The sequence below is a fragment of the Perca flavescens genome, chromosome 11, assembly GCF_004354835.1.
Source record: "Perca flavescens isolate YP-PL-M2 chromosome 11, PFLA_1.0, whole genome shotgun sequence".
NCBI classification, from domain to species: Eukaryota; Metazoa; Chordata; class Actinopteri; order Perciformes; family Percidae; genus Perca; species Perca flavescens.
This window is the reverse complement of record NC_041341.1, coordinates 36,981,960-37,009,588: the sequence shown is the minus strand read 5'-3', so window position 1 is coordinate 37,009,588 and position 27,629 is coordinate 36,981,960. Positions and strand designations below refer to the sequence as shown.

Genomic DNA, 27,629 nt, shown 5'->3' with positions numbered 1-27,629 from the left:
GGATGAAGCACAAAAAGAAAAAGGGAAGTACAAGCGAGGGAGAAGGGAGAGACTCAAGGGATAGGGAGAGAAAGCTGGCGGACGGGGTGTTGGTTAATCCCCTAAAGCATCCATATATTGCCTCCACCTCCTCTCCCTCTGCTTGTAAACGGTGAGGAATGTAACATGTTGTCTTTGGGCCCTGTGTGTGTAGACGCCTCTGCTACGGAGAGATTTATACTCACAGACATTGCCCAAAGCATACCACGTTGCTTTTTTAACTCTGGGGATGCTTTGAAGCAGAGGCAGAGCGTTCCAAAGAAACAACCAATATCAGAAATGTCCTCTCATTTGAGGCTGATTTATGTTTCATAACCACATTAGAGACCTTCCAAAGGCTGTCAGCGCTCCATTCAGTTAACATACTATAAGCCTTGGCTCAGAAAATACTATTCGAAGACTAGGCTGCTTTATATTTGCCAATACGACTGTCTTCTAAGCATTCACTAAAATAAACATTTGTCTTGAGAGATTCCTTTTCAAAACTAGAAAGACAGAGTTCAGAATTCCTCAGAACTCTGTTGTTGGATTCAGCTTGCCGTTTCTTCGATTAGTTATTTCAAGTAAAATAAATCCAGGAAATGGATGTATAATTCAGTTTTAAATCAATTGTCAAAATGCACAGTATATTAGGCTTCATAACCCTTGCTACCTATAACAAATGCTACCAATCACTGAAGGATAACCACACTTGAATTAGTATGTAGGCCAGCACTGCTGTGATGAGAACGCCTGTAATAAAGGCTGCAACTTTACTGTGAGTACTCAGGGATCAAAAACCCATGTTTTATGCTTTTACACTGCAATCAGCAAGACCAAAAAAACTATGAAAAAACCCCTTTCTGCTTTCACTTAGCATATCTAATCTTTAAATCCTGTCATTTTGTTTGGCCAGCGAACAAAATGAAACTCAAGATAAGACTGAAAAAGACAGACAGAGAAAGAGATGCGAGGACGGAAGCTGGGAGGGGAGGTGAGGAGTGACTTGGAAAGCTACCAAGTTAACTGTTTATAAGAGCCACATGAAGTAATGCTAGCACGGCTCTCTGTAACCCAGATAGCCGGTCAGCCATTCAAGTATTTCGGCAGTTTAAAAAAAACAGACCGGATGGAGATATATGAATATTTAAATGGTACTAAATGGATGGAATGTTGCATTAGATGTGTCCCAAGTAAACACACACTGGACATCTCAGGCACACAATCTAAGTGTAAACTGACTCTGCAGATGATGAAGCTATAAGTTTGCAAATAGAAAGTCATTCCGGGACAGAAACAATACCGACCTCTCTTGAAGTCATTCTTGGAGGACAGCATGAGTTCCTGATAGTGTGTGGCTATAGACCCTGACAGGAAAATAAACAACATTGGGACATGGTCAATAGGCCTTCCTGTAAGCTTGTTGCTTGCAGGTCTTCTCAAGTATCAGGAAAAGGCATTATTGATATGCTGTTACAAAATGTTACTGTAGCTGACACCTGATAGAGCCGATTCCTTCTCAAGACTGGGGATACCAATATGTACTTTGGGCTGTTAAAAATGAAATCCATGACATGTTTGGAGGCTTTCGGAGCCAGGGGAGGTGTTTCTTGTATGTATGCCTCGTAACTCAATCTCTTTCTTAAAATAGCAAAAGAAATAAAGTTGCATTGCGCTACACCCTTAAACCACGTATTTGTTTGCCTTGGTAAAAAAAATAATGAACTCATCTGGATGTTACGCAGTACCATGGCCATTGTGAAGAACTGCATTTTTCTTTTTCTTTTTTTTTGCTAAGTAGAATACTTCAAGCATCGGTAGAAGGATTCTCTGATGCTTTCAACTAAGGTGGAGGGCCAAGGAGTTAAACCAAAAGGGGGCACAGGGGTCTGGCATGAATGCGGTCATCCCAACCCCCGCCCCCCTCCTCCACCTCTCACCCGGTCTGTGGAACCACAGCAGCGTAAGAGCCTCATTTAGGAGCATAGAAAGAAAGGCAGAAATCCCTTTCTCAGGAAGATTAGTGGCCGTCCCTTTGGAGTAGGCCTGTGGACGGGGAGGGTGCTGGGGGAGGCGGGGGTCTGTTATGCTCAAGGACATTTTTCTCTGCCAGGGGGGGCCGTGACCCGATCCAGAGCACCCTTTAGAGAATGGCCAGTCCAGAGACCCCAATGGAGACCCTTCAGACTATAGCTCCATCTAAGTCTCACCCATGATGGCCATGATTAACACACGGCTCCTTATCGCAAAGCCACCCTCTACTCCCTGCAAGACTAATTATCCCAGACTCCTCTTCTTCATCCATCTGTGCTACAGTGACCACTCCGAGTCAGACTTGCAGCTGATCTATTTTCATGGGGAAAACTGGAGGTTGGGTGATTTAATGCTGTATTCCTGTTTGAGTACAAGTGAGACGGCAAGTGTTGACAAAGGTGAGGACGATTTTTTGTGGCGCCTCTCATTGGCATCCTCCTTGGATACATCAAAGCTGTGAATAATTAACCGTGGACAATGTGTTTTTTTATGCTGAAGAACATCAATCTCTGTCGGGAGTTCACAAGCTATATGGTCGGACTCTAAGAAAGATGAATATAACACAGTGCTTCGGCAGAAATAATCAGAGTGTTAGCGAGCTTGTCTGCTCCACTGGCCTCGTACAGTCAACACCAAAGTGAGGGATGACGGAAATATTCTCTCTGGCAAACTTTCTCACGATATAATAAGGGCCGTAAAACAACAAGTTGGCAGATCTGTGTTTGAAAGCGTCGCTCTTCCTCTGTATACAGCACATCTGAGGGTCCATATGCTGGTCTTGGGTATGAAGTAGGGAGGAAGGGGGTGAATCAATCACAGGTATTCCTTTGAAACCGTGAGATGTTTTACAGTCTTGGTACCTAATCTGGACACATGTTACTCTGACATGGTAAAGCGCAAGCCGACACAGACTCGTAAATCCCAGGGCGGCGGAGTCAGGTTGCAAGGGCCGTGCCTGTGGATGTACGCCCTGTAGCTGCGAGACAGATGCAGGCTGTCCCACAAAATGTGGATGCCCATTTAAAACCATTAACAAGGCCGGGAGAAAGAAGCTTGATTCCTATCATGAACCCAACCTGCATCCCTGGCTTCTATCCTCTTCCCTTTACTTCCCCTTGGACCCTGACACACACTCTGCGTTAGTGGCCACTCAGACACACTTCCATTATGTCTTGACACTCAGTTCAACAGGGCAAGACACGTCTCTATGAAACACAAGCACAGTGAGTTCTCATGAAACAAGTTATGAGATTCGCAGCCAGCTGACACAACGGATTAGGGTGAACAAGATGTTCTCAGGATGTTCCTTCTTAAGTTACACTATTGTCTTGTGCGGGTTCATTTTCAAGCTTATGAGAACGCCAATGTAGTCTGCGTGGCTTGGAGTACTTTGCAATTCCATTTCAAGTTCAAGTAGTCTGAATAAAAGAGGACCTTTAAGTAGGCCAGGTTGTGACATCTTAAGAATGCTTCCAAGCTACTTGATTTATTCACATTTGCCCCACATCTCTGTGTCCGCATGCATCCTAATTTGTGAACCAGTTCCAATAAAAAGAAAGAATAATCAAATTGAAAACAAAAGCAGAGCATTAAAACTATCTAATGACATACTAACGTCCTACTTTTACTGTTCCCCAGTATGACAAAGTGAGCTTTGTGATGGCAGGCCAGCAGGCCCTTCATTAGACAGTGAACCAACTTGAATGATATGTTCCTGCAGTGGCCCCTCAGATGATGCCAGTGTGTCTTCCTGAGGGGGTTTCAGTGTCCACCAGCCGGCTCCACCAGCAGGCGTTAGTAATTTATAACACTGATACCTCAGAGGCCCGAACAAGGTCCTCAAACCTCGTTAGGAGGAGTTTTCATCACGCATTCGCTAATGAAAACATGAGCTCATCTTTTAATTATGACCCCTTTATAGTGGGAATTGTGCACACCCTGCACCCTCTGTCGTACCTCACAAGCACAAATAAGCCCTGATGGGTGCAGACTACTTTTCTTCAGTGGTGCAAGGTTATGAAAATTCAGCCCCCACAGCGTATGACACTATGGTCATAACTGTGTAAATGATTTAATAATTCATGTCATGCGCAACATTTCTTTCTTTGCTGCATAGTTAGAAAAACTAGTGGCCTCTTTGTGGAGGTGCCAGAGAGAGCACACTGAAACGTCCTAGATTCTCACCCCACATCCCTAAACAATTAATGCTCGTGGCTCCTCTCGTGGCAGGCCACCAAGCCCCATCATTAAGCAGAAATACCGCCACAAATGTCATACCATATCTTCTTAGCATTTCAAAGGTGCCTCCCTGCACCCAGCCTTTATCCGAGGACTCTGATACACTATGTCGTCCACTGCTATGCCAGCCTTCTTTAGTAATTCATGAAATGTACACTCGGGAGGTGAGAACAAGGTCTTTCGACCTCATTATAACACTTTTTCATCACCCATTCTCTGACATCTCTGAAACATGCGGCCCTCTCTTGGTCTAACTCTTTTCATGTGCTAGCCAGCTACTTATGTGACTAGCCATAATGTTTCAGTTCACTGCACGCATGATCCTATGGGAAAAAACAAAAGGATACAACAGTGCTATAATATAAAAGCATTTAAAATGAACAGAGCTGAAGGGCTGCCGCCTTCTCAAATTACCTAATGACTCTGCTATCACTCTGCAGCTAGCATGTGTAAGACCTACTTTATGTCCAGCCTATGTTGAATAGCTAGTATAAAGAGTAAAGGAGAAAAGTGCATTGGAAAATAGGTGTACCTCTGGTCAAAGTGGTGGGCGAAGGCTTCTTTGGGATTTCCGAGAAGCTGCTTCCATCCAGACCCGAACCCTTACACTCCTTCTTCTCAGTGGCGGTTGGAGCTGAAGTCTCCATGCTGCGCTTCAATTTCCGTCACAACCTAGAGAAAGCAAGACAGACACTAACGTTAGGTAAAATATTTGATCTTGGCTGTGACCGTGCAAAAGAAAAACATGTAGTAATGCATTCAAAGAGTTAATAGGAGCTGTCGTTTTGTTGTATGCAAACAAATGCATCCATGGTTTTCAGGAAGGAGGTAAATGACTATCACAATGATAAATTAGTCTAATTTACCTTAGAATATTTGGATAGTGATCCCCAAAAAACGTCATGTTCTCAAAGACAGATAACAAAAACCTCAATGAGTGAGATCACACTGAGTTATGGTAGCCAGCGGAGACAAACACACACACACACACACACACACACACACACACACACACACACACACACACACACAGGTTTCTCAGTTTGATGTAATGAGTTCACAGTCCTCTTCTGTTTCAATTGTTAATGTGAGTGGCCCTTAGCGCTGAGGTTTGAGCCGCGCACACTGTGTCAATACCTCCTCATGTCTGTGTGAATGGCTCGATGACTTGGCAATGTGCCACTTGTTTGACTTGGTGGGACCTACAAGATCATCCTCCGCTGAGAACAAACAAGACCCAGTGCCGGCCCGGGAGGGAGAAGTCATTCCACACACTGCAGCTAGTTTGTGGCGGTGGCTTTTCCACCTGCTTTCAGACATGGGTGAGAAAATGTCTGTGTGCTTTGACAGAGCGCTGAGATGACATTATGGCAAGGCTGAGCAATGTGGCTGTGATCAGGGGGGGGGGACTTCATGTTTCACAGGTGCGAGCGAGGAAAAGGACTTCTTTCCTTGTTTGGAAAAGTGAACAAATTTTTGTATGCACGTGAATGCTTTGGAGGCATCCAAACGAAGCACTTCAGTTCGCTCCTCACACCTGTTGGCAGCTATGTAAGTGTAAGTCAGTTGATTAAAACTTTACACAAACACCAAAATGTTTTATTTTGCAGTCTCAAGTCCTATAAAACAAGTGTTTATGACTTGACTTGTGCCCAAAGGACACAAAACAACACCCTGAAACAGCAATCCGGAAATCAGGGAAACAAATGTGATTTTTGGCTGTAAGTAAGACCATTAAAAACAATTCTAAAGGATCAAAAGACATAAAATAAATGTGTAATACTAGAGGGTATGAGAATATGGAAACAAAAATACATAAGAGTGCTGAGAATGTAAAAGGAAAAAGGTAATTGTTCAGTGATCTGGTTAGCTCTAGCCGAATGTTTGAAGTGCTGTTTTGGGTTTCATGTGGATATCCAACATGTCATCCTTTATTGTGACGTGTCTGTATTAGCAGCCATGTCTGTGACCCTTCGGAGGTGCCAGTCGCCTGTCACCGAGCCAATGTAAGCCGATTAGAGGTGGGTGACTAACAGGTTTAGGCTGCATCTGTTTCTTTTTTTCTGGTGCCAAAATGTCCTTGAGTCTTGTCTTGGAGAACTCTGTCACTCTGACATCACCTTTGTGCTAGAATTTAATGTGCTCTTTCATGGGCTTTTATCTTATTCAGAGTTGGCCAGAGAACAGGCTCCTTTTGGTAGTGAACCCTCTTGGCAAAGATAAGATGTGCCCATGAACACACCAGTGCTCACAGCAACAGAGTTTGCCTTTCAAGCAGCCCTGGCCCTTAAAAATAACTAAGAATCCTCCCCTTAACATCGCCGTCTGATGAACATCTGGCACCGCATTAATAGCTGTTTCCATGCTTTAAGAGCATGCCAACTATTTGCTTTCCAATTGCCTCTGTACCTCGAGCCAATATATATATATATATATATATATATATATATATATATATATATATATATCTCAGCTAATTTTTAATAGCTCATATTAGGGCTGAACGATTAATTGCATTTGCAATATCGCGATATGTTAAAACGCGATTTCCTAATCGCAAACGCTGCGATTTGGTCTCGATTTGATGACTCGCGAGAGCAAATCAGTCTGCACTCCGCAGAGAAAGCATCAACTTAGCACGCTAACGCTACACTGTACCTTGAGCTGATCTCTGTCATTCAAACAACTCTGAGTTGAAGTTTAAAACTTTTACAGCCAGTTTAATAAAATGAAGGGTTTTGTTCGGGCTTGAGTCCATACATGCAGTTAATGGATACAGGCACGCAGAAATGAAGGCTCGGTTGGCAACGAGCTAGCTCTGATTAGCGGTTAGCTCCGGTTAGCGGTTAGCTCCGTTATAAAGATATGGGTGGAGGAGCTGCCACTGAGAGGGGTATCAATCAGACTGATAAATGACGGTTCGGGGGAGCTTTCACAGCAGTGTGGCCGCAGTGTTTCAACGGTTTTATTAGTACAGTTAATCCCACGGCAAGACCAGCAGCAGCTAACGTAACGATAGCCTCTCTGAGCTAGTGCAGTGTTGACGGTGTCGGCACGCAACTTCACGAGGGGGAGGGGCTGGAGGCAGCTCCTCTCAGTGCACTGTAAAAAAATACTTGTATGTGTATGTATGTATGTATGTATATATATATATTTTACTTATTTACTTAACTGTCTAGTGTGTAATTGTATGTTGTTCATACTATACAATGATTTATTGTTTTTGTTGAATAATACAGAAGACAAAGAGCTTAAAAAATAATCGAATATGGAATCGCAATATTTGGGCAATTAGATTATTTTCAAAAATCGTTCAGCCCTAGCTCATATTTCTGTATTGTGTCAGCAGTTCACTTCTTTTCAAGGTGTAAATGTTCCACCAAAACACGTTCCTTCCTGAGACTATTTAGCAGAGCCACCGTCGCTGCGTTCATAGCTTAGTGCTGCCCAAGACCATTGCAATTAGTTTGAATAAATTCAAACAACCCAAAGTGTTTTTTTCCTCCTATCCCAGAATGCATCTGTGGTGTAGCCAGACCTGACTCCAAAGCGCCGTTAAGTAAGGCAATGGGAGACTATACTCAAAATGTGGCCCCAACTTCACCCTGATACCCCCCCACCAACCCCACCCCTTTCCGTGGAACTGTTACACCCCCCCCCCGCCATCCCACGAACACACACACACACACACACACACACACACAGGCCAAACCCGCGTTGCCCCCGATGACAGGGAAGCCCAGCTCTGACAGGCTGGTACAGGTGTCAGGAACCAAGCAGACAGATGGCAGGGGCCAAAGGCGAACAAACAACAAGGGTCCACTTCTTTTCTCATCTTCTGGTTGGCTGGGCAGCCCGTTGCGGCACGAACAGGATAAGTATCCCCCACACCTTCTCCTTTCCCCACCCTCTTGTGACCACAGGCTGGGGACTTGAGACAGCAGGGCAGGATTACCCCCACGTAAAACACACACAGTCCCCAAACTCCGTCAAATGATGATTCTTTACTTTTCATATAAGTGTTATACATAAATAACTCTTATGTTTTATGTTATGTCTGATATATCTCCGGTTTTATCTCTACCATCATGAAAACTTCTACATCTGGTGTCTTGAGGACCAAAATGTACAAGTTTTAAAATCACGGGAAGACGCCCCAGGATCGGCTTTAATGTCTGATTACCAAATGGTTTCTGGGAAGTGCAGGGCAAAAACACCATAGCAATGTCTGTCTAGCAGCCAAATCCCAAAACAGAGATCTAACAGATTACTGCTTTAAATGATTTATTTAGTTCATTTCGATGCAAAACTGCTTTTTTCTGTAAGGCTAGACTAACCATATCCAAAAAAACTTAACCCAAAGTTTTACAGTGAGGCTGTTTTGTTCTTGTTCCTTCCTGCCACACAGCCACAAAACCGGAGTTTTTTTTTTTCATTGAGAATGTCTTTAGTGCCTTTAGTGAATTATCTCACAAGCATTTAAAGTGAGGTTTGGTGATGAATATGTCTGTGCGTTTGTTTTTTTCCAAGTGCAAGACTGTTATGTAAGTGAACACAGATGCCAAGAAATACGTCTTGTATTTTCTTAATTCAACAAATTCTTCGAAGCTGTTTTCAAACTCAGTCCGCCCACACAGGAACACTATTAATATGTTCTGGCTTATATTTAATGATTCATAACTGAAATAGGATACACAAAAAGTCGGTTTTGTTAAAGCAGGGTTCGAGCACAGGGTGGGAAATATTCCCAGAGAAGAGTACAGTTTACAGCAGAGGTTGTACATTGATTTTCCTCCACCAGCCCTCGCTCTGATGGACCATCCAGACATGCCACTTAACCACACGGGGAACAGGAAAAAGACTGAGGTAATGGGGAAAGTCACTGCTATGTTTTCTTCTGCCAGGGTCAGTCTTAAAATCATAAGGGGTTCAGATCATTCCACTTGTTTCTAGTGCAGAATCACATGTTGAAGTAGCTTTCTTTCTGAGAGAATGCCAATATCTTGAAACAAGAGAGTCAGTAATAATAATCACTTGACTAATGAATTTACAGCTCAGGTCAGTAATTATTTCACTCCATTTCCACAACAGTATCTGTGCCTTATCTTTTCTTCTCTCTGAACTCTTCTTCCTCTTTCTGTTCATTTACCTTCAGCCACCTCAGACTCGCAGGACTTTTGTTATGAGACCTGGCGCATGTTTTTCTCAGCGCTTCGGTCACTTTCAAGTGTTCCTCTCCACCACTACCGTTCAACAGCTCCCCTTTCACCAACACTGAGAGGAATGCAAACACACATCAAAAGAGGCCCTCTCATTTTGAAGATTTCCAGGCTTTGCTCTTCTTACTTTCTTCCGTCCTATCTTTTAGTCAATGTGATCCGCATGCGGGTAAGCTCTCTTTCCTGGCAGAGCACACACACACAGACACAGACACAAACACACACACACACACACACACACGGGTGCGCACAGTGCTCACCAACTGCTGTCCCACACTCTGCTCACTTGGCAAACACGAGAGAGATAGATAGGTGAGGTCTCCTGCCCCTACGCCGCCTGCAGAACTCTCTACTCAAGTTTCTGATGGTCACACTCATGCAGGTTAACAAAACAACCATCAAAAGCCAAAATATGGTTTTGTTTTACATATTTTTGTGTCTTCTTCTCAGACGTGATGTTGACGTGTTATTTTTGAGAGCTGATAGAGAACTTATCGTGCCACTTGTAGTATTGCGAACAGGATTTTTCACCAGTGTGCATCAGGACTGACGCGAGAGGCCGGCAATGGAAAGTGATTGGAAAAGGGCAGGCACTTTCAAAAAAATCCCCGGCAGGCAAATGGATGAACCATCTGTCTATCACATTGTTGTTTTGAACCAACAGTCGCGGCCGTCACACACACACACCTAAAGCAGGGCCATAGATGCCAGTAGCTCCTCGCTGATTGGTTCGGTCCACTGGTAGTTCAGACACAAATGCATTATTTGAAGCCTAGTCTATATTGACGACGTTCCACTTCCTGGACTTCCTTTCTTTAAGATATACTTGAAAAAACTCCAAACCTGTCCTTTAAGCTGTGATACATACCAAAAGTCTATGCACTGCTGCAGCTCTGAGTCCCTTCCTCCTGTTGCACCCTAAGTGGGCAAAAGGCTAACACCAATGGTACACTCCGGAGGAATGCTGGAACCGTCACATTTAATTTACAGGTGGACAGGTGTAGGAGCAAGGGGGGGTGGTGCTGAGGGAGTCCACACAGCCTTGTTGTTTCTCTGGGCTTCAGCTGTACCTTAACTATATCTGGATCCAGAGAGCTTCTTGTATAATTCATACAAAATACAGCTGTTTTCCCCCTGACATGGCCAGCCCTAACCACCTTGGCCAAGCTTTCTCTGGTACTCTGCGACAGTTTCATGAGAAACCTTTAATTTAACTTACCAAATTAGCTTACTAAATACTTCCTTCCCTAGACAACACAGCTCATTTTTAGTCTTGGCTGCTACAGTACCTAAGGAGAGATTGGAGCAATCCAATATTTTCTTCTCAGTCTTTTTTTCTTATTATTGTTTAAACCTCATTTTTTTGGAACCTAACTACTTTAACAGTGTTTACAATAAAAATTGTATTTAAACGTCAAACTGTTCAGCTCATTAAGGATATTATCAAAATTATTTTTAGTGTTCATATCTTCGGAACTTTCCGAAATAACATTTTTGGGAAATTTCCCCCCATTCATATGAGTGGACCGCTCATACATTATTTTCACGAACATACAGAAAAATACAAATGACATAAAAAACTATAAAAGCAAATTGCACTATGAGCCTTGAAGTGACAGGAGTGCTATCCAACGGCCCCATTGACTCCAATGTTAACTGTGACCAGAATTGTTAAGAGGGAAGCAAAAAAGGGACTTTCTAACTAGCTCTTTCCCCCACATTTAACACCATGAACACATATTTTAGAGCAATGTGTTCAGCAGAGTCCTCTCTCTCTAAATATATCAACAATTAAGCCATAGGAATTACGGTCTTTGAAAATAAGCCAGAGTTTGAGAGGTGCCTCTCGCCTGCAAGTGAGGACACACAGCTGATTGAGATTTGCTAATTAGATCTCTGTCATTAAGACACTTCAGTGAAACTCTTTCTTCATACTATACTATATGCTGTGAGATATCACAGCAGCTTTCAGGTAGCACAACACTGGTGTTACTTACAAACATTTTTACATTTGAAATGTATTTAAACTCTTTTTGTTTCTAAAACTAATTGTTTCAACATTTAATCCTTTGAGTAATGACTTTGAGTCCTCCTTCTCATGTTAATCTCTATTTAGGGACCAGTATGTGCCAGGAGTCAGTCAGTGGATTCTTAACTGATGGGACACACACACACACACACACACACACACACACACACACACACACACACACACACACACACACACAGAGCAACAGAAGCTTCAAAGGGGGCTCTGTAGTAGGTTGGATTTTCAAAATAAAAGCCATCATATGTCAATTTGTTGGCAGCAGGGCCCTAGAGTAAGATATATTTTCAAAATAAAAGCCCCAAAGATTACAGGAACTAGGGGAATTACTGAAATTGTTGGGTCTTTGTAAATTATAGAGTGTGGTCTAGAACTACTCTATCTGTAAAGTGTCCTGAGATAACTGTAACTGTATGATTTGATACTATAATACAATTGAATTGCTTCTAAGATCTCAGCTGATGGTTTACCCTTATTCAAACTAAGACATCTGAATGACACCTCTGTCTCTCTGCACACTTAAACTCATGTAAATCCTTACACTATATAATAACCCCTATTTCAACAACTTTCATTGCTTACACTATACTTTTTATATTTTACAACTAGGGTTGGGTACCGAAACTCGGTGCCAATAGGGAACCGGTGCCGACGTAAACCTGACAGCATGTAACGTTAGCCTACCTTTAGCTAGCAGCTGGATTAATCACGGTTAAAATGCTGACCGCTAACATTAAACAGTGTAAAGTGTGACTGTATTTCACTGTGGAGGACTTCTACAGCGGGATGGAACAGTCTGCTCTGCAGCGCAGCAGCTGCCGTTGTCGCAATTCATAGATATACAGTATGTTTATATGGTCGGAATTAAACAACACAGACGGTGCCCTATTGTTTTTTTCACCGCAGCTGCCATTGTCGGAATTAAACAACACAGACGGTGCGTTCACTTGCAGCTGCCATTGTCGGAATTAAACCACACAGATTCACTTAAAACAGGTAGCCTCGTGGTGCATTCACAGTAATTGTAAAATACCCTTTTCCCATCTGGGGTTCAACAGCAATTTACTGGTGAAATAAGTTATTGTTATTGTTATAGTTATTACATTATTATTAAATCTTTAATTTTGACCATGGCCTTAGCAATAAACAAGTCACTGACTGTTGTTTACTACCCTTATTTTTTTTCTTCTTCTTTTTTTTTTTAACTTTATTGAAAAGTACCGGTTCAGGCACCGTTTAGGCACCGGCACCGTTTTAAAAGTATCGATTTAGCACCGGAATCAAAAAAAAAAAAAAAACGATACCCAACCCTATTTACAACCCTTTATCCCTTTCCTATTATTCAATACTTCTTCAGCTGTACCTTCATATAAAGTCAAGCCAGAAATGCAGTTTAACTCCCAGTTATTTATCAAGTGGTCTGGCTCAACGGATGTACATTGCTGGGATAACAGCTGACATTCAGGGCCTCTCTTACGCGCCGGATGTCCCTCCCCTCTCACAATCTCGGGTATCTGGGCTTAGCACCACCCTGGACGGTTGTGATTGGTTTTAAAGAAATAGGCCTACAAAAAAGCCAGAGCGCCCCCCCTATCCCAGAATAGATTGGCAGTGAAGCCAGACCATACTCCAGTACTAACACAGCGCTGTGGAGATCTGGCAATGCAAGACTATTTATCAAGCAGTGCTGTTTAGCTCCCAGCTATACATGAAGTAATGTAGTCCAGCTTCCAGCTTTTCAAGCAGCCAGCAAACCCACCGCAATTTCTTCAGAAATTTCATTCTCTAGTTTTTAAAACCACATTCTAAAACTTTCACTTTTTGCTTTACCACATGTGAAACTGTATTCCTGCCAACTTCAATCCTTTCAATGATGTTTTGTTTCTGTATTTTTTTTGGGCCAGGATAAAGAGAAGAAATATTAACATGCCTCTTGGGTCATGGTGAGGTGAAATAAAACTCTGCTATAGTCAGCTTGAAATCAATCTGACAGCCACATTCTGCTTTATGATGAATCATGCACAAGTTCAAGGAGCTAACCGGATTGCTTTTCCCTGGAATTGTACCTTGTACAATTTCTTGTGACATGTGATTGATTGATTGATTGATAATCAATATTTTTTATAACAATAGATCAAAAGGTGTTGCTCTTAGCGACAAACTCATTAAGAATCCTCACCCCAAGATCTACGGAGCATTTTAACATCTTTCAGCTATTTTTGTTTTTGTTTTACAGCACACAACTTAACTGTTTTAGTTCACACTAACCGCTCTCATAGTGCTGCTTTCAGTGCAGCTTCACAGCCAAAGAGTTACCTCAGAAGAAAGGGATTGTTAGAGCCTAAAACAGAGCCAAAAGTGAAATGAGTAGTTGACTACCAACACATTCTCATCAAAAAGTGACGCTTGGTCAGGTGACTTTGGGGGTTGTTGTTGACCCAAAAAGTCTCCTTTATTGTCATATTTAGAGGCGCTTGTCATTTTTTGACGCTCTGGGTCGGGACGTTCGTTTAACTGAAAGGCCGTGGATGTGGTTACAAAATGTACATTTCAGTGAAAAACGGGACACAAACCCCCGTCCCTTGGGTGAAAGTCCTGTGTTGTTTGATCCATCCACCACCCCAACCAACGTCCTTACGCAGATTTTCGGTCTTTCATACTACTCACTATCGTTGTCGCTGTTAATACTACGTCATCTTATAGCGCTGCGGCCGAGCTGCTGCTTTGCCCGGTGGGTTGTATACAGACGCTGAAGGGTGATTCTTGCGTCGGTATATGACACAAGAGACACTGACCAAGCATCAGTATTTTACGAGTTGACGCTCTTCCAAGAACTAGGAAGAATCATTTCACTCTATGTACTTTAGATGCACACCGTCAATGTCTTATTTGATTATTTTTACTTTATACCTTCATACTTTAAAAAATTTTTTAAATAAAAAAGAAATAGAGCAAAATGTGCATTATACCATGGCAAAGCAATTCACATCAGACTGAGAATGTCTTTGTTGACAGATGACACACTGCAATGGACGGCAAGTCTCAGAGACCTCTGGGGGAAGACAAGTTTAGACTGGGACAGGGCACATTCTCCATAAGTGAATCACTCTTTGGAGAAAACGTCTCCCTGTGAGGATTTGAAGCTCAGGTCTAAAAGGTCATGTAGTAGCCTAGATTGTGAGAGGTCTGACAGGAACGCATTAGCCATTAGTCTGATTCAGAGGTTGAAACAACATCACCACAGGTTGCCACACATAGATTCAGGTCAGTCAAGCGGGAATAAGAGTATTGCCACAATATCTTTTCGCAAACCAGAGTGCAGGTTTTCTATAGGCAGGCCATTTAAGTGCTTCACATGGCTCAGTAACTGAGAGAAATTAGAAAGTAAAAGAAAATTAACCTTTGTGTGATTCAAATTCCAATCCAAAATGATGTATAATATTGATCTAGAGCAAGATTGTTCATATACATCAATCCTGTTTGTAATCATGTGAATTAGGGCTTTAAAGAAAATGCTTCTTCCACCTTTCTAGTTCTAGTTTTTTTTATCTTTTGTGCATTCCATACCTTTACAATCTTCTATCTGCACATGGGGACTAAAATCCCTTCCCAAAACCCAATCATCCAGTGGATTGCAGGAGATACAGAGTAATGAGCAGCTAACAATTGGTGTAATATAAAAGGCATCTAAAACAGCAGAGAAAAGCCCTGTGGATGAGTTCTTACCCCACCCCTGAACCTGACCTTTCCTGCTAGTAAAGGCAATATCCTGTGGTCGATCTCTCCGTCTCCCTCAACCAACACAAAACAGATGTGGAGCTCATGGCCTACACAAAGTCCCAGGCAGGGAGGAATCTACATGGATGTAATTTGGCTTTTTTGTCTCAGAGAATGAAAAAAACTACAGTGAAGGAACAGATACAAAGCAAGGGTATAGAATAAAGTAAACCCTAATTAACAGGTGTACAGACTGGTTACAGGAGGATATGTGCTCTGATGGATCAGTTAGTTGAATCAATAGACAGAAAATCAGTTAATCCAGGGTTTCCCCCAGTGAATTGCAAGCTAGGTGGCCCACCGGGCCTTTGTTGCACCCCACCAGGCCTAAGCCACTGGGAAGTATTTTGTACTGTATTTTTAAGACATTTTTAAACAACAGTTACAGTGGGACGGCTCTGTTGGAAACTCCAGGTAGCTTTTAGCACTGACTTAATGTTTGGTTCTATGGAATCTGTTTGATAGCCTTTTTAAATTCTTAATTTCGCGATTCCGTCCATGAATCTGTTATCACAGAAACTATTGGGCTCTAATGCTGCCATCAGTCTGGCCCCAGCAGGGCCCTCGTTGAAAAAAAGACACTTGCCACAGGGCCTAACAACTTTTCTGGGGGAAACCCTGTAATCTAAGAGTCTGCAGATTTAGGGGAGGTGGCTATTGCAGTTATTTCGTCATACCCCAAAGTATTTCACAAATTGAAATATTGACCAGATTGTGGCACAAAGTAAATCACATTTCCTACGGTGGGAATCATGAATGTGTGGACCACATTTTTATATCAATCCATCCAAAGGTTGTGGAGACAATTTATTAAAAAACACAGATGTCATCCTCACGGTGGCACTAAAAACCAGTAGGCTTCATCCTCTGGGAACCATGAATGTCTGGACAAAATGACATGACAATCCATTCAATTGTTGTTGAGATTAATTGAATTGTTGTCCGCTGACGTTGCATCCCTTGAGTCATGTCGATGCTAAATGTGAACATTTGCGGCTCATCTCAGATGCAGGTAATTGTAAATTGAAAAGCAAGCAATTTGAATATGTCAGCATGGGCTCTGTAAAATTGTAAAGTGCATTTTTCTGTTTTCCAACATTTTATATTCTGAACTACTTTGTATTTATCAAAGGAAGATCCATTGATAATAAAATCATTTTGAGTTTAAAAGTGATGTTTTTATTGCTGACATATCACAGCTGAATGAACACGAGTCTGACCCTGTAACCATGTAACGGAGGTGTGTGTGTCTGTGTGTAAAAGTCACAGCTGTCTCCGGTGCCACATGGCACACTGCTGAGTCGAGCCAGCTTCCAGCATTTGGACTGGGTCATTCATCCTAAATGTGTTGTTAGCACTCACTCTCGACTGCTTCAGCTGTCAATAACCTCGGAACTACTTAAGCAAAACTGGCTTTGTGTGTGTGTGTGTGTGTGTGTGTGTCTGTGTGTGTGTGTATTTGTGTGCGTGTGTGTGTGTGTGTATGTATGTGCATGCGCGCGCGTGTTCCTGTGGAGAACCACAGCGGATATGCCTACAAGCCAGTGAGTAGATTTGGCCAAATCAAAGTTGGCATTTGCTACACTCAGGTTTCACTGTAGTGCAACTTCCACATTGTTGCGGTGAATGGACCACTCCAGTAGAAGTGCCTGTGATAGTAGACAGTCTGTGGCTGCACATTGCTGGCCCTTACAAGCCAGCTGCCGCTACGTTCAAGTCAGATCTCAGGTCTTTGGTGACAGGAGGGGGACTTCCCTTGAAGTTGGGGGGATGTCAGTGTCTGCGTGCATGGGTGCGTGCTTGCGTGTGTGTGTGTGTGTGTTTGCCCAGGACCAGTCAGTAGCAGCTGTCGGAGCATGTCACCAGGTGAGATCTTGTGGTAACTTTTTTTACATCCACACTAAGCTGGACAAAGTTGAAATGCATCTTTTTTATGCATATTTTTATAGCCTGCGGCAATTAAATTCCGCAGAGTGTCTATTTGCACCCCCGGTACGAATAGCCTCGGCCACACAGCTGAGCTATTCACACCCTGTGACGTAACAACAAAAACACGTTGCTCGCGTGCACCGAAATCATGGCGGACGTTCATCTTCCATGACAGCAGAAACTGGCATATTAGGAAAGTTTTGTATCTAAAGTTTATAACAATTGAATTTCTAGCGGAAAATGGATACTACAGTTGCGCTTTCTGTCTTCAGTGAAAGCATACAACCGTTACTTTGTTAGTTAGTACCATAGTAGCCAAGGTACTGTAAATGCACAGGGGTGCAAATAGCATACATTGATATTTGTACCAGACGGGGTATTAATAGAACACACTGCTGTGTGCACCCCCCTGAAATCTAGGCCTATGAAATGAGAATAACTAAATCCTGAGTTTGGCTGAATTAAAACACTTAATTGTGATAAAGAAAAGACTGGGTCTGTCCTTTAGATGTACCAACTGGAAGAGGATTAAGAAAAGGAGGTTGGGAAACACTGATCCACATGTTTCACCATTTTCAAACAAATCGATTAATCCAGAAAATAATTAGCAAATGAATCGACAATGAAAATAATTGTTAGTTGCAGCTCTAGTTCTGATTGAGCTGGTTTAGTGTGGCAGTCAGAGGTACAAATCAGACTCTTAAAGTAATTACTGATTAAAAAAAGCTGTCTTCACCGACCTTTTTTTCCCTGGAATGCTTTGCTATGCTATGACCACCTGTTGACACCGCTGGGTTCAGATGGAGAGCAGTCTGACATTACCAAAGCCTTGCATGTGAAACAACTCTGCGCAGAGATGACATACCCGCACGTAACCAGCGCGCTTTTCATCCCACTTTCTCTCTAACGTGCTGATTACAAAACATGAGCAAACCTCTTTCTGGCCCAGAGCCAGAGAGCGAGAGAGAGCGAGAGAAGAGAGGGAGAGGAGATGATGGCAGCAGCAGAAATGCTGAGAGGGACGAGGGGAAGGCAGCGGAGCTAGTTGCTAAAGACAACCACATGTCTCTATATCCAAGCTCAACCCTGACTCTCTCTGTTCCTCCGTCTCTTGTCTCTGGCTTCTATCTGAGAGGAGACTGTGGCCTGGCACTGAGTCAGCACGATCGGGAATCTAATATCTCCCATTATATGGAAACATAAGAAAAAAAGGAGCCCAACCGCCCAGCCCTTGAGGCTGCATCGACTTTGTAGTTATGGGAGGGCCTAGAAGTAAATCATAACTTACAAACTCCTTACCCTCTCCCCTCCCAACACAAACCCCAGATTTAGGAGAACAAACAGATCCCACCTCCCTCCCCTCTCTCTTTCTCTGTGTGTTGGCTGCATTTTGTTGTCAGCGGCCTCTGCGTAGACCCCACTCTCTGCCCCTGCGTCAGATTTAGGCCTGCGGCAAACATGGCAGACAATGCGCCATTGTCTGCGAGCCTGTGTCAGTCTACCTCATTAGCTCGCAGTCACACAGCAAAGCCTGTTGGGTGTTTGATGAGGAAGTGTTAATAATACAGTGAAGGGGAATCCTGATCCTTCTCCTTACAGTCAACAGCTGATCATCTTTTTTTACAACTTACAACATAAATTGATATTTTAAAGGTCCCCATTATGCTCAGTTTCAGGTTGACTTACTTAATGTTGACATAACACATTATTTTTCTCATACTGTCTGTCTGAATATACCTGTATTCACCCTCTGTCTGAAACGCTCCGTTTTAGCGCCTGTCTCTTTAAGACCCCCTCCTAAAAAAGCCCAGTCTGCTCTGATTGGTCAGCGTTTACGGCATCTACGCTCTCTGTGTCTCTGCACCGTCATTGCAGTCAGGGAATGACTGTAACGACACTGTGGCAACACTTTCTACATATTAGGGTTGCACGATATTGACAAAATGTGATATTGCGATATCACATTGCGAATTACAAAAGTTACAGGAAAACGCATCAAAATAGATTCATGACAAATTAAACAAGTTTTATTTCAACTGACTGTCATATTGGACTGGTACAACATGAATAAATAAATAAGGACCATGTCTACAGAACAGGACATGTTTTACTGGTTGTACAGTATAAAATATATAAATAAAGAGAACAGGACACAACTTTTCTTTCGCTTCTCTTATTTGTTCCGTTTTGTTGTCTCTATCAAATTCTTCACTTACACTTCAACTCTGTCGAAATATGCTCACACATGGTACGCATCATAGGGTTTGTCACTTAGTCGACCCGTGCGCTGACGTGTACTAACATGTGCAAGTAGCACGGTAACTGGCCAATGAAACATCATTATAGCGTTTGAAGCGGGCTCTAAATCAAACACAACAATAAAAGCTACAAAGCCAACGGACGGGACGCAGCGCTCAACAAAATAAACAAACAAAATATTGCATACTTATTGCAACACTTTCGATATATTGCGATAACGATATTGAGTCGATATATCTTGCACCCCTAGATATAATATTGCGCAGCGTGATATTGCGATAACAATATTGAGACAATATATCTTGCACCCCTACTACCTATATATAGTATAGTTGTGACATCACAACCACACAGAAAGTCCTGACAGCTCGTTTAAAGGCATATAGCTTAAATGTAGGAAAATAGTGACATTTTACCAAATGTAATTTTTCAAAGTCCAACGATATTCAGTTTACTACCATGGAAGACTAAGGCTATGTTCAGACTGCAGGCAAAAGTGGCCCAAAATTTTCTATTTGGGGTCAAGTGACCAGGTCAGACTTCTTCAGAAGTAGTGTGAACACTCAAATCTAACCCAGATCTGATTTTTTTCAAATCAGATTCAGACCACTTCCATATGTGGCGCTACATTTTCTTAAATGTAGCGCCGCCTTTCCGGAATGTTTTGCGTGCGCGTTGAAGTCGCTTGACGTCACCCATAGGAATAGAGTGGAGCACAACGCGACAGAAGCATCGCACGGACAAGTGGATCTGTACAGTAACAATTGCGCGAGTCAGAGGGTCGCCCCATAGCAAAATGAAGGTAAGGGCTGGCGCGTGCCTGCTGAGGTGGGACCCGGTCCCTCGGGCCCGTCTCGCCCGCACCGTCGGGGAGGTGGAGCGTGAGCGCGTGCAATAGGACCCAAAGCCAGAGGAAACTCTGGTGGAGGCCCGTAGTGGTCCTGACGTGCAAATCGGTCATCCGGTCACACAGACCTCTGTAGTGAATTTGCAGCCATAACCCTGCAAAAGGCCAAAATAGCCAATTTGCTCTCTTTCTCTTCATTCTTCTCCTCCTCAGCACCTGCTCATAAATGCTTACTTCCTCCATAACCTCCCTAACTTTAATGCAACAGCGTACTGCGTCTGATGTCATTGTTATTGTTCTTTTGCGCATGAGGTCAGTTCGAAACCGCAAACAGTTCACACTGGAATCTGATATAGGCCACATTTTAAAAGGTAATGTGAACAGCCAAACAAAAACACGGATCTGAGCAAACAAATCTGAATTAAGCAGCAAGCATGCACATTTGAGAAACTGGAACTAGAGAATTGTGGGATTTTTTTTTCTTAAATAACACCAAAATAGTTACAAAACAAAACGACTAATCATTGCACATTTAAAATTGTGATTTCAACCAGTACCTCATCACTAAATGTGCTGTTGATGGAAAATAAAAAGGATTCAAAACCTGTCACTTTCCATTGTCCATGGAGTTTATCTTGTGTTGAGATAATGAAATTAGCTTCCCCATCCCCCTCCTACAAATGAGCTGACCTACCGTGACCTGGGCAGAGTTTCCCCAGAAGACCCTGGAGCTACGGCCACCATTGTTCCTTTGTAAGCCCATAGACAATGATGAGGTTACTGCTAAAATGCTTTTGGGAAACTGGGTTTCCGATGAGTCAGTACGTGAGTTAAGGAGTGTGTGAAGAGTTCGGCCAGGATGTGATGGGATCATCTTTGTGCTGTGTTGGTGATGACACACCATGCATCACACACAGTGCGTTGTATATACAAAACGAAATCTGTTTAAGCTTTCCTCTCTTTTGGAGATATTGGAGCTGGCTAAGGTCTTGTGCTACTTCTTCTTCTGCAGTTTAAGAATTACAGAGGCACCGGCATAGGAAGAGGGTTGTTAGACCCTTGTCTTGGAAATACAGTTTTTCTGAGACAACCTATTTCCGCTGCAATTGTGCATTCCTGTTCCAGACAAAGTGCTCGGCCTCCAGTGATTGATGAGGTCAATCGGCCTGTAATGAGCTTGTCAGTTATTTTACCATACAGCCCTTAAAATGGCTTGTTAAATGCACATCAGGCTAGGCGCCGTTTCTCAACGCCATGTGTGTTTTTAGAGGCCTTATGGTGCAAACGTGTTCTTTTGACGGCGGCGGTACAATCCAGCGTGACCTCAGTTGCTGTCCTGGGACTGAAGTGCCCACTCATAGCTGCTCTAGTGTAAAGAGGGGGGGGGAGGAGGGGCGGGGGAAATGTGCGACCCCGACCCAGTTATGATGTGAGCCTATTTAACCTTGCACACTTGAGAGAGAATGAACAGGATGCCTCAAGGGGAGTGAAAAAACGGGGCATTAAAACAAGCGGGGATTGTCCAGTGCCCCCCAAAAAAAAAAAAAAAAAAAAAAAGCCAAAAGGAAAGGAGATGGGATTCAGTGAAGGGCTCTACAGAAGAATGTAAGTGGCCATCTCTCTCGCTCGCTCTCATATGAAGTGCAGGCTGACTGTGAACGATCGCTGTGGCATTGCCTGACACATAGCTGCCTTTTACAGCCGCCTAAATGACCATTAAAGTCCCGTCAATTCATCCCTGCCCCTGAGGGAGTTTCAATCCGCAGCACAGCCGTCCTCTGTGTGGAGAAGACACCACGACAGCCGATGACATCACTGATGCTACAATAATATTCATCACCATTCATTGTTATTTGTTAGGGTAAATTATTAGGTAAAAGCAGGGATTTTCCTGACTCAGATTCAGCCCTTTGGGCCCTTTTGACTTCGCACTACAGTAAGCATGATCGGTCCGCTTACAGTAAAGGCAATAGGTCGCCTCGGTTTACTCCTCGACACAGTGGCCGCATGTTTGACTCCAACCTGCGGCCCTTTGCTGCATGTCATTCCTCCCCTCTCTCTCCCCTTCCATGTTTTCAGCTGTCCTATTAAAATAAAGGCCTAAAATGCCCAAAAAATTATCTTGTTTCAAGTTCATGTTCTGCTTGTCCAACGGATGTTTGGTAAATTGCTCTTAAACACAGTTGGAGAGGATCTGATTGGCTATTTTTTCTCTCAATTCTATAATTTTTGCGCTGGTGATTTTCCTTTGGGGCTGGCTAAAACGTCTTTGGGGGGGGGGTGGCGCAAATATTCTTCTATGAAGGAAAAACCATGTAAAAGCACCAAACATTTGCTGCTAACAGATCCTCGGTTCTAATACTGATATTACTACGGAGAAAATATGTTTCCTGTGCTTAAAATTAAAAAGAGCTCAACAGCAAGGGCAATCCACTGTCATCATTGTTTTATGAGTATTTTGGGCTGAGGTAAATCACCAGCCAAATTTTACCCACTAACACAAAGTGTTAAATGTGTGCAGCTTTCTAACACATGAAAAGGGTTACATATTGTGTTTAACGGAGATGTGCTAGTATGTTTCACATTTTTAAACAATTCAGCATGAAAAAAGCATAGAGAAACTGACTACTGACTAATCTGAAGAAATCTTAGTCGACCAAGACCAAAACGACCGATGAGTCAACCAATCAGGGGTTCTGAAGCACTCACTCCACATAAAACACACCGGGGCTCCATTCGCTTCCAGCCAACTTCACGGAGAACAATGAGGGCAGAACAGAATCACCGATCGGTTTGAACTGAATATTCTCTGTCTACCTCAGCTGAAAACAGCGGATCTGCAGCACATTACCGTGGCGATCACTACCAAGCCTGTTTGTAACTGGTAGGCTACCGACAACGTGATCTTCACCTGTTCAGCTGACTTTACCAGTTCAGATAGAACGCGAGTCCTTGTTCATGGACTCACAGCGGTACGCTGCTGAGAATGAAAAGAGGAAACACTGGAATGGATATTTGGACTTATTTTAAACAAACACTGAAGTATGAAACTGCCAATTCAATTGATTCATTAATCGAAGGTGCCGGAGCGCCGTTCTACTTTAACCCCTGCGACTAATCAACTAACAGGAGACAACCCTACACACACATCCATTCTCTAGGCGTTGTTTAAAGTCACTTCATTATCCGCTATGAAAAAAAAAAAAAGTCCAATGCCCGTCCCTAGAAGGACTTTTTAAGTCATAGAAACATTAAACATTGACACATAGACATAGACTAGGGAAAAGGCAGCAGCTACCCTTCATCCACAGCCACTAAATTCCACTGCAAACGTTTTTCAGCCGAACCACAGAGGCCTCAGAAGCATCCTACCCCCCCACACACACACACCCCACTCCCTACCTACCGCGTCCCCACACAGGCTGCATTTTGGTGCGGCTGCCACACCGAGGTGACAGGCTGCTGAACGGCTTCATCGGTACAGAGCCTTGTCTGAGATCAGTGCAAGGAGGGTCGCAGTGGGATGGCTCAGGGTTGATAGCATTCCCCCCCCTCCTCCTCCAACTTCAGAGTTTACTCAGCAGGAGTGGGTGGTGGTGGTGGTGGCGTGCACTCCTCCCCCTCCTCAGAGTCACTCAGACTTCACCCTCTTCACCCTCTCCTCCAACCCTCCTCTCTGTCCCTGTACGCTAGACTTCATCGGTATTTGCTTTCAAAAAAAGCTGTACCCCCCTCCTCCTTGGCCTATACCCCTCCGACACACACACAGACACACACACACACCACCCAGTCACTCCAGTATTTGGTTCATTATATTTTCTGCAGACTTCCAGAAAAGAGGCAAAAAGAGAGAAAAAAGAAGCAGATCAATAAAGTGGGGCCTGTGCACAGAGGCGATGTGTGAAAACGGGGGCTAAAGCAGCATACATACAACAGCACACAGGGGCTGGGCTGTGGAGATGAAAGTGACATGGCCACTATAGGGTCTCCCCCGAACTGAGGCTGAATGAGCTGAATAGGCTCATCCATTCTTTACTCCTTTCACTCTCCGTAGGCCCTAACTGTTGGAACTCTTCATTCCTTACAATGGCCAAATGCACTAAAACTTTTTCTTTTTTTTCTCATGCAAATCACCTCGGCCCTGACGGGAATTGTCATCATGTGAAGCGGAAAACACACATGCACGGACTCTTACTCGGTTTTCTTTTTTTTCAAAGATCACTGTTATTATTTAAAACTATAACATATAATCTATTTACTTGAGTTATTCCTTAAGTCATCTTTTTAAAGCTTGCTCGTCTTTGCCTTGTCTTTTTTTAATCTTTTCAATTTTAGTTTCTTACAGAATAGGGTTAGGGTTAATGTAAAAAATTTCTTTGAGTTCTGAGATTAAAGTCAGAATCTTTAAACTCAGAACCCACATCAATGTTTTACATGTGTGTTTCACAATAGTCTCCCAGAGTTTCTCATCAACATGCGAAAAAACTGTTTCTATTTTTCATTTGTATGTAGGCCAAAACAACTAAGGAAAAAAGTGGGACTCATAAGTACATACATGAGTTTGGAGATCATTAGCAGCGCCTGTTAGATAGGAGTAAAAGCCAACAGCAAATATAGCTGCTTAAGGGCCCCACAAAGGCGTCAAGTGTTTGTTGACTGCTCAGGCCGGAGAGCAAACAGTAAACCTTGAATCTTTCAACAATAAGTCCACATCTCCCACAGTCCTGTCACAGGCAGCAGTGTGTCCACGCTGCTACTGCATTCCCCACACTTTCTGCCTGATGTTTGTGTCTTTGCTTTGTGGCATTAAGAGATTAAAACAGTAAAGTGCTCCTAACGCTTGATAGTGTGTGTGTGTGTGTGTGTGTGTGTGTGTGTGTGTATATGTGTGTGTGTGTGTGTGTGTGTGTGTGGGTGGGTGACTGCATTAGTGCAATGTGGGACATTACAGGCTAGTTGTCTTAATAGTTTTCATACAAGACTGGCAAAGGTGAAATGGTAAATAAAAAAAAAATGGGCAAAATGCTTTTCTTGGTGTTGAAAAATGTAAACCCTTTAAATTTGCAGACTATTTAAATGGGAATTATTTTTTTTTAAATCTTAGATTTAACTATAAAAACAGCGTCAGTGTTTGGACACTTGGGTGGAAAAGACTCCAATAGTTTGTGTTGAACTATTACAAGCCATGTAGAGGGATTGGCGCCGTGCTTTCTGATCACATCTCTCCCCATATGGATCATGTTGCAGGACAGAAATTGTTTGGATTCCTGTGTCAGATAAATTCAAAGTGCAAATGAGATGTGAAGCTGCCCTAAGCCTCATCTGCCGTTGACATGCAAGGCAAGAAACAGAGAAGGAAAAAAAGGTCAAGCACTTTTAACTACACTGCAAGTGTGAATATCAGAGCCGAAAAGCACACAACCACAACATTACAGCGACTTCTCCTCCCAGAGCCGCTGCTGTCAGCATCACCACAAAGTTCCTTACCTTCGCTGCCGTCTCTTTTCACTTCCAAACCGAGGCTCTTCCTTCCACTCACTCTTTTTTTTTGTCCCGAGGAAAACTTTTGCCTGGAGTCTGATTCCCGTAAACTAGGACTGAGCTGGCAAACGCAAAACGCGCAGACAAGCCTCTCCGGACTTGACGAGAAACTCCATGAACCGAGTTCAGAAGAAAAAAAGTTTAGGAGACACTCAAAAGTTTGCACGGCATTACCGCCTCCTCTATCTATCCCGGAGAGGCTTTCAGTGCGCAGCACCAGAACAAGTCGAGTCGAACTTTTTCTTACAATCCATCTTCTCCAAAGAGGTGCGTCTCTGCTCTTGTGTGCGTTCTTCCCTTGGCGCACTTTCTTCAGCAAGCTGTCATGGTGCGTAAAAGCTTTGTTTGGTTTTTTCTAGAGTAAGCGTAAAAGTTTGGGAATAAAAAAAGCTGTTTGGCTTCACTCGGCAGTTGTTGCAGAGACATGCGGCGGTGTTGAGATCTTCAGGCTGCTGATCTGTTTTCAATCCGACCCCCCCCTCTCTCTCTCTCTCTCTCTCTCTCTCTCTCTCTCTGTCTCCCCCCTTCACCATCTCCCCCTCTCTCACTCCCCTCGCTCCCTGGTGAGTTGGGCCATTTGCTGCACCAGATGGGCCGGGCTAACTCTATCCAGCAGTTGCCGATGGGGGGGGTTAGCTAAAGTTTCATTTATTGTTCGATTTTTCACGAGCTTTACAGTTAACCGTGTCTAGCGGAGCCAGTTTTGGTTTAATTATCACACTTGGAACACACACACACACACACACACACACACACACACACACACACACACACACACACACACACACACACACACACACATTTGCATCAGTTGCAGAAAAGCAATGTTTTTTGTTTTTTGTACAGTGTTACATCAAAGTTTCTTGTAGTTCGAAAAAGAGCTGTAATTGTATTGTTTTTTTCTTCCTTTTGGGATTCTGTGAGTGGGCAGACAGATCATCAAGGAACTCTCAGACCTTTAACTAAACCAAACAGACAGACCCTTTAGTTGATTTAAAAAGTAGACAGCAAGCAATCTTCATAATTCATGCTTTGTTTATTCCCATCCTTTTTCAACTGACTTGGAACTTTTAATTCTGTGCAGCAGCCACTGATAGGCTGTGCTGCAGGGGCGATTGTAGCCCTTTTTTTACTGCTCATCTATTGTGAGTTAAAGAGTTCTGCTCTAGGAATATCCCAGCAGCGTGAAACTAAACCCAGATTATACAGTAGATGATGCCGAGTTCATTCAGAAAACATTTCGAGCCATTTTCAGAAAATAGTGCTTGTCAGCCATTGGTCAAAATCACATAAATCTCAAATTTTTAAAAGTTATTGATGCTGCATTTTGGAAATGTCTGCTTATCCATAGAAAAATAAACTATTCCATTTGTAAAACCCCCTCACCTTTGTAGTAATGGCCCTGTGGATCAGTTAAAGGAAGTTTTCCCACAACTGTTGGTGTCTTTCTAGTTACATAGTTCAGTGTTTCCCCTCCCATGATGGTCCAAAATGATGTTACAATGCACAGTTAGCACTGTAGAATAATGTTTCAAAAATGTTACGTTAGGTTTAAAGGGTTCCAGGCACCCTTAAATCACCCCTGATCCTAGAATCACCCCTGCTGTGTTGCATATAGGCAAACAGCATTTAGTATGTGATTTGTGTAGATCTGATTGAGAGTAACACTGTCTGTGCTAGATGCTCATTCAGTGTTTTTCTTTTTTCATTTTTTAAGTTC

At 43.0% G+C, this 27,629-nt stretch overlaps 1 protein-coding gene across 1 annotated transcript in view; it reads right to left on the bottom strand.

Annotated features, from left to right (window-relative positions):
* Positions 1-26,376, bottom strand: part of gli2a (GLI family zinc finger 2a) — a 106,427-nt gene extending 80,051 nt beyond the window's left edge. The window contains exons 1-2 of the mRNA XM_028591864.1: positions 25,856-26,376; positions 4,823-4,962 (exon numbers count right to left, since the gene is read on the bottom strand). Of these exons, the coding sequence (XP_028447665.1) occupies positions 4,823-4,937 (115 nt within the window). The 5' untranslated portion in view covers positions 4,938-4,962; positions 25,856-26,376. The remainder of the gene's footprint in view (positions 1-4,822; positions 4,963-25,855) is intronic.
* Positions 26,377-27,629: the final 1,253 nt, after the last annotated feature.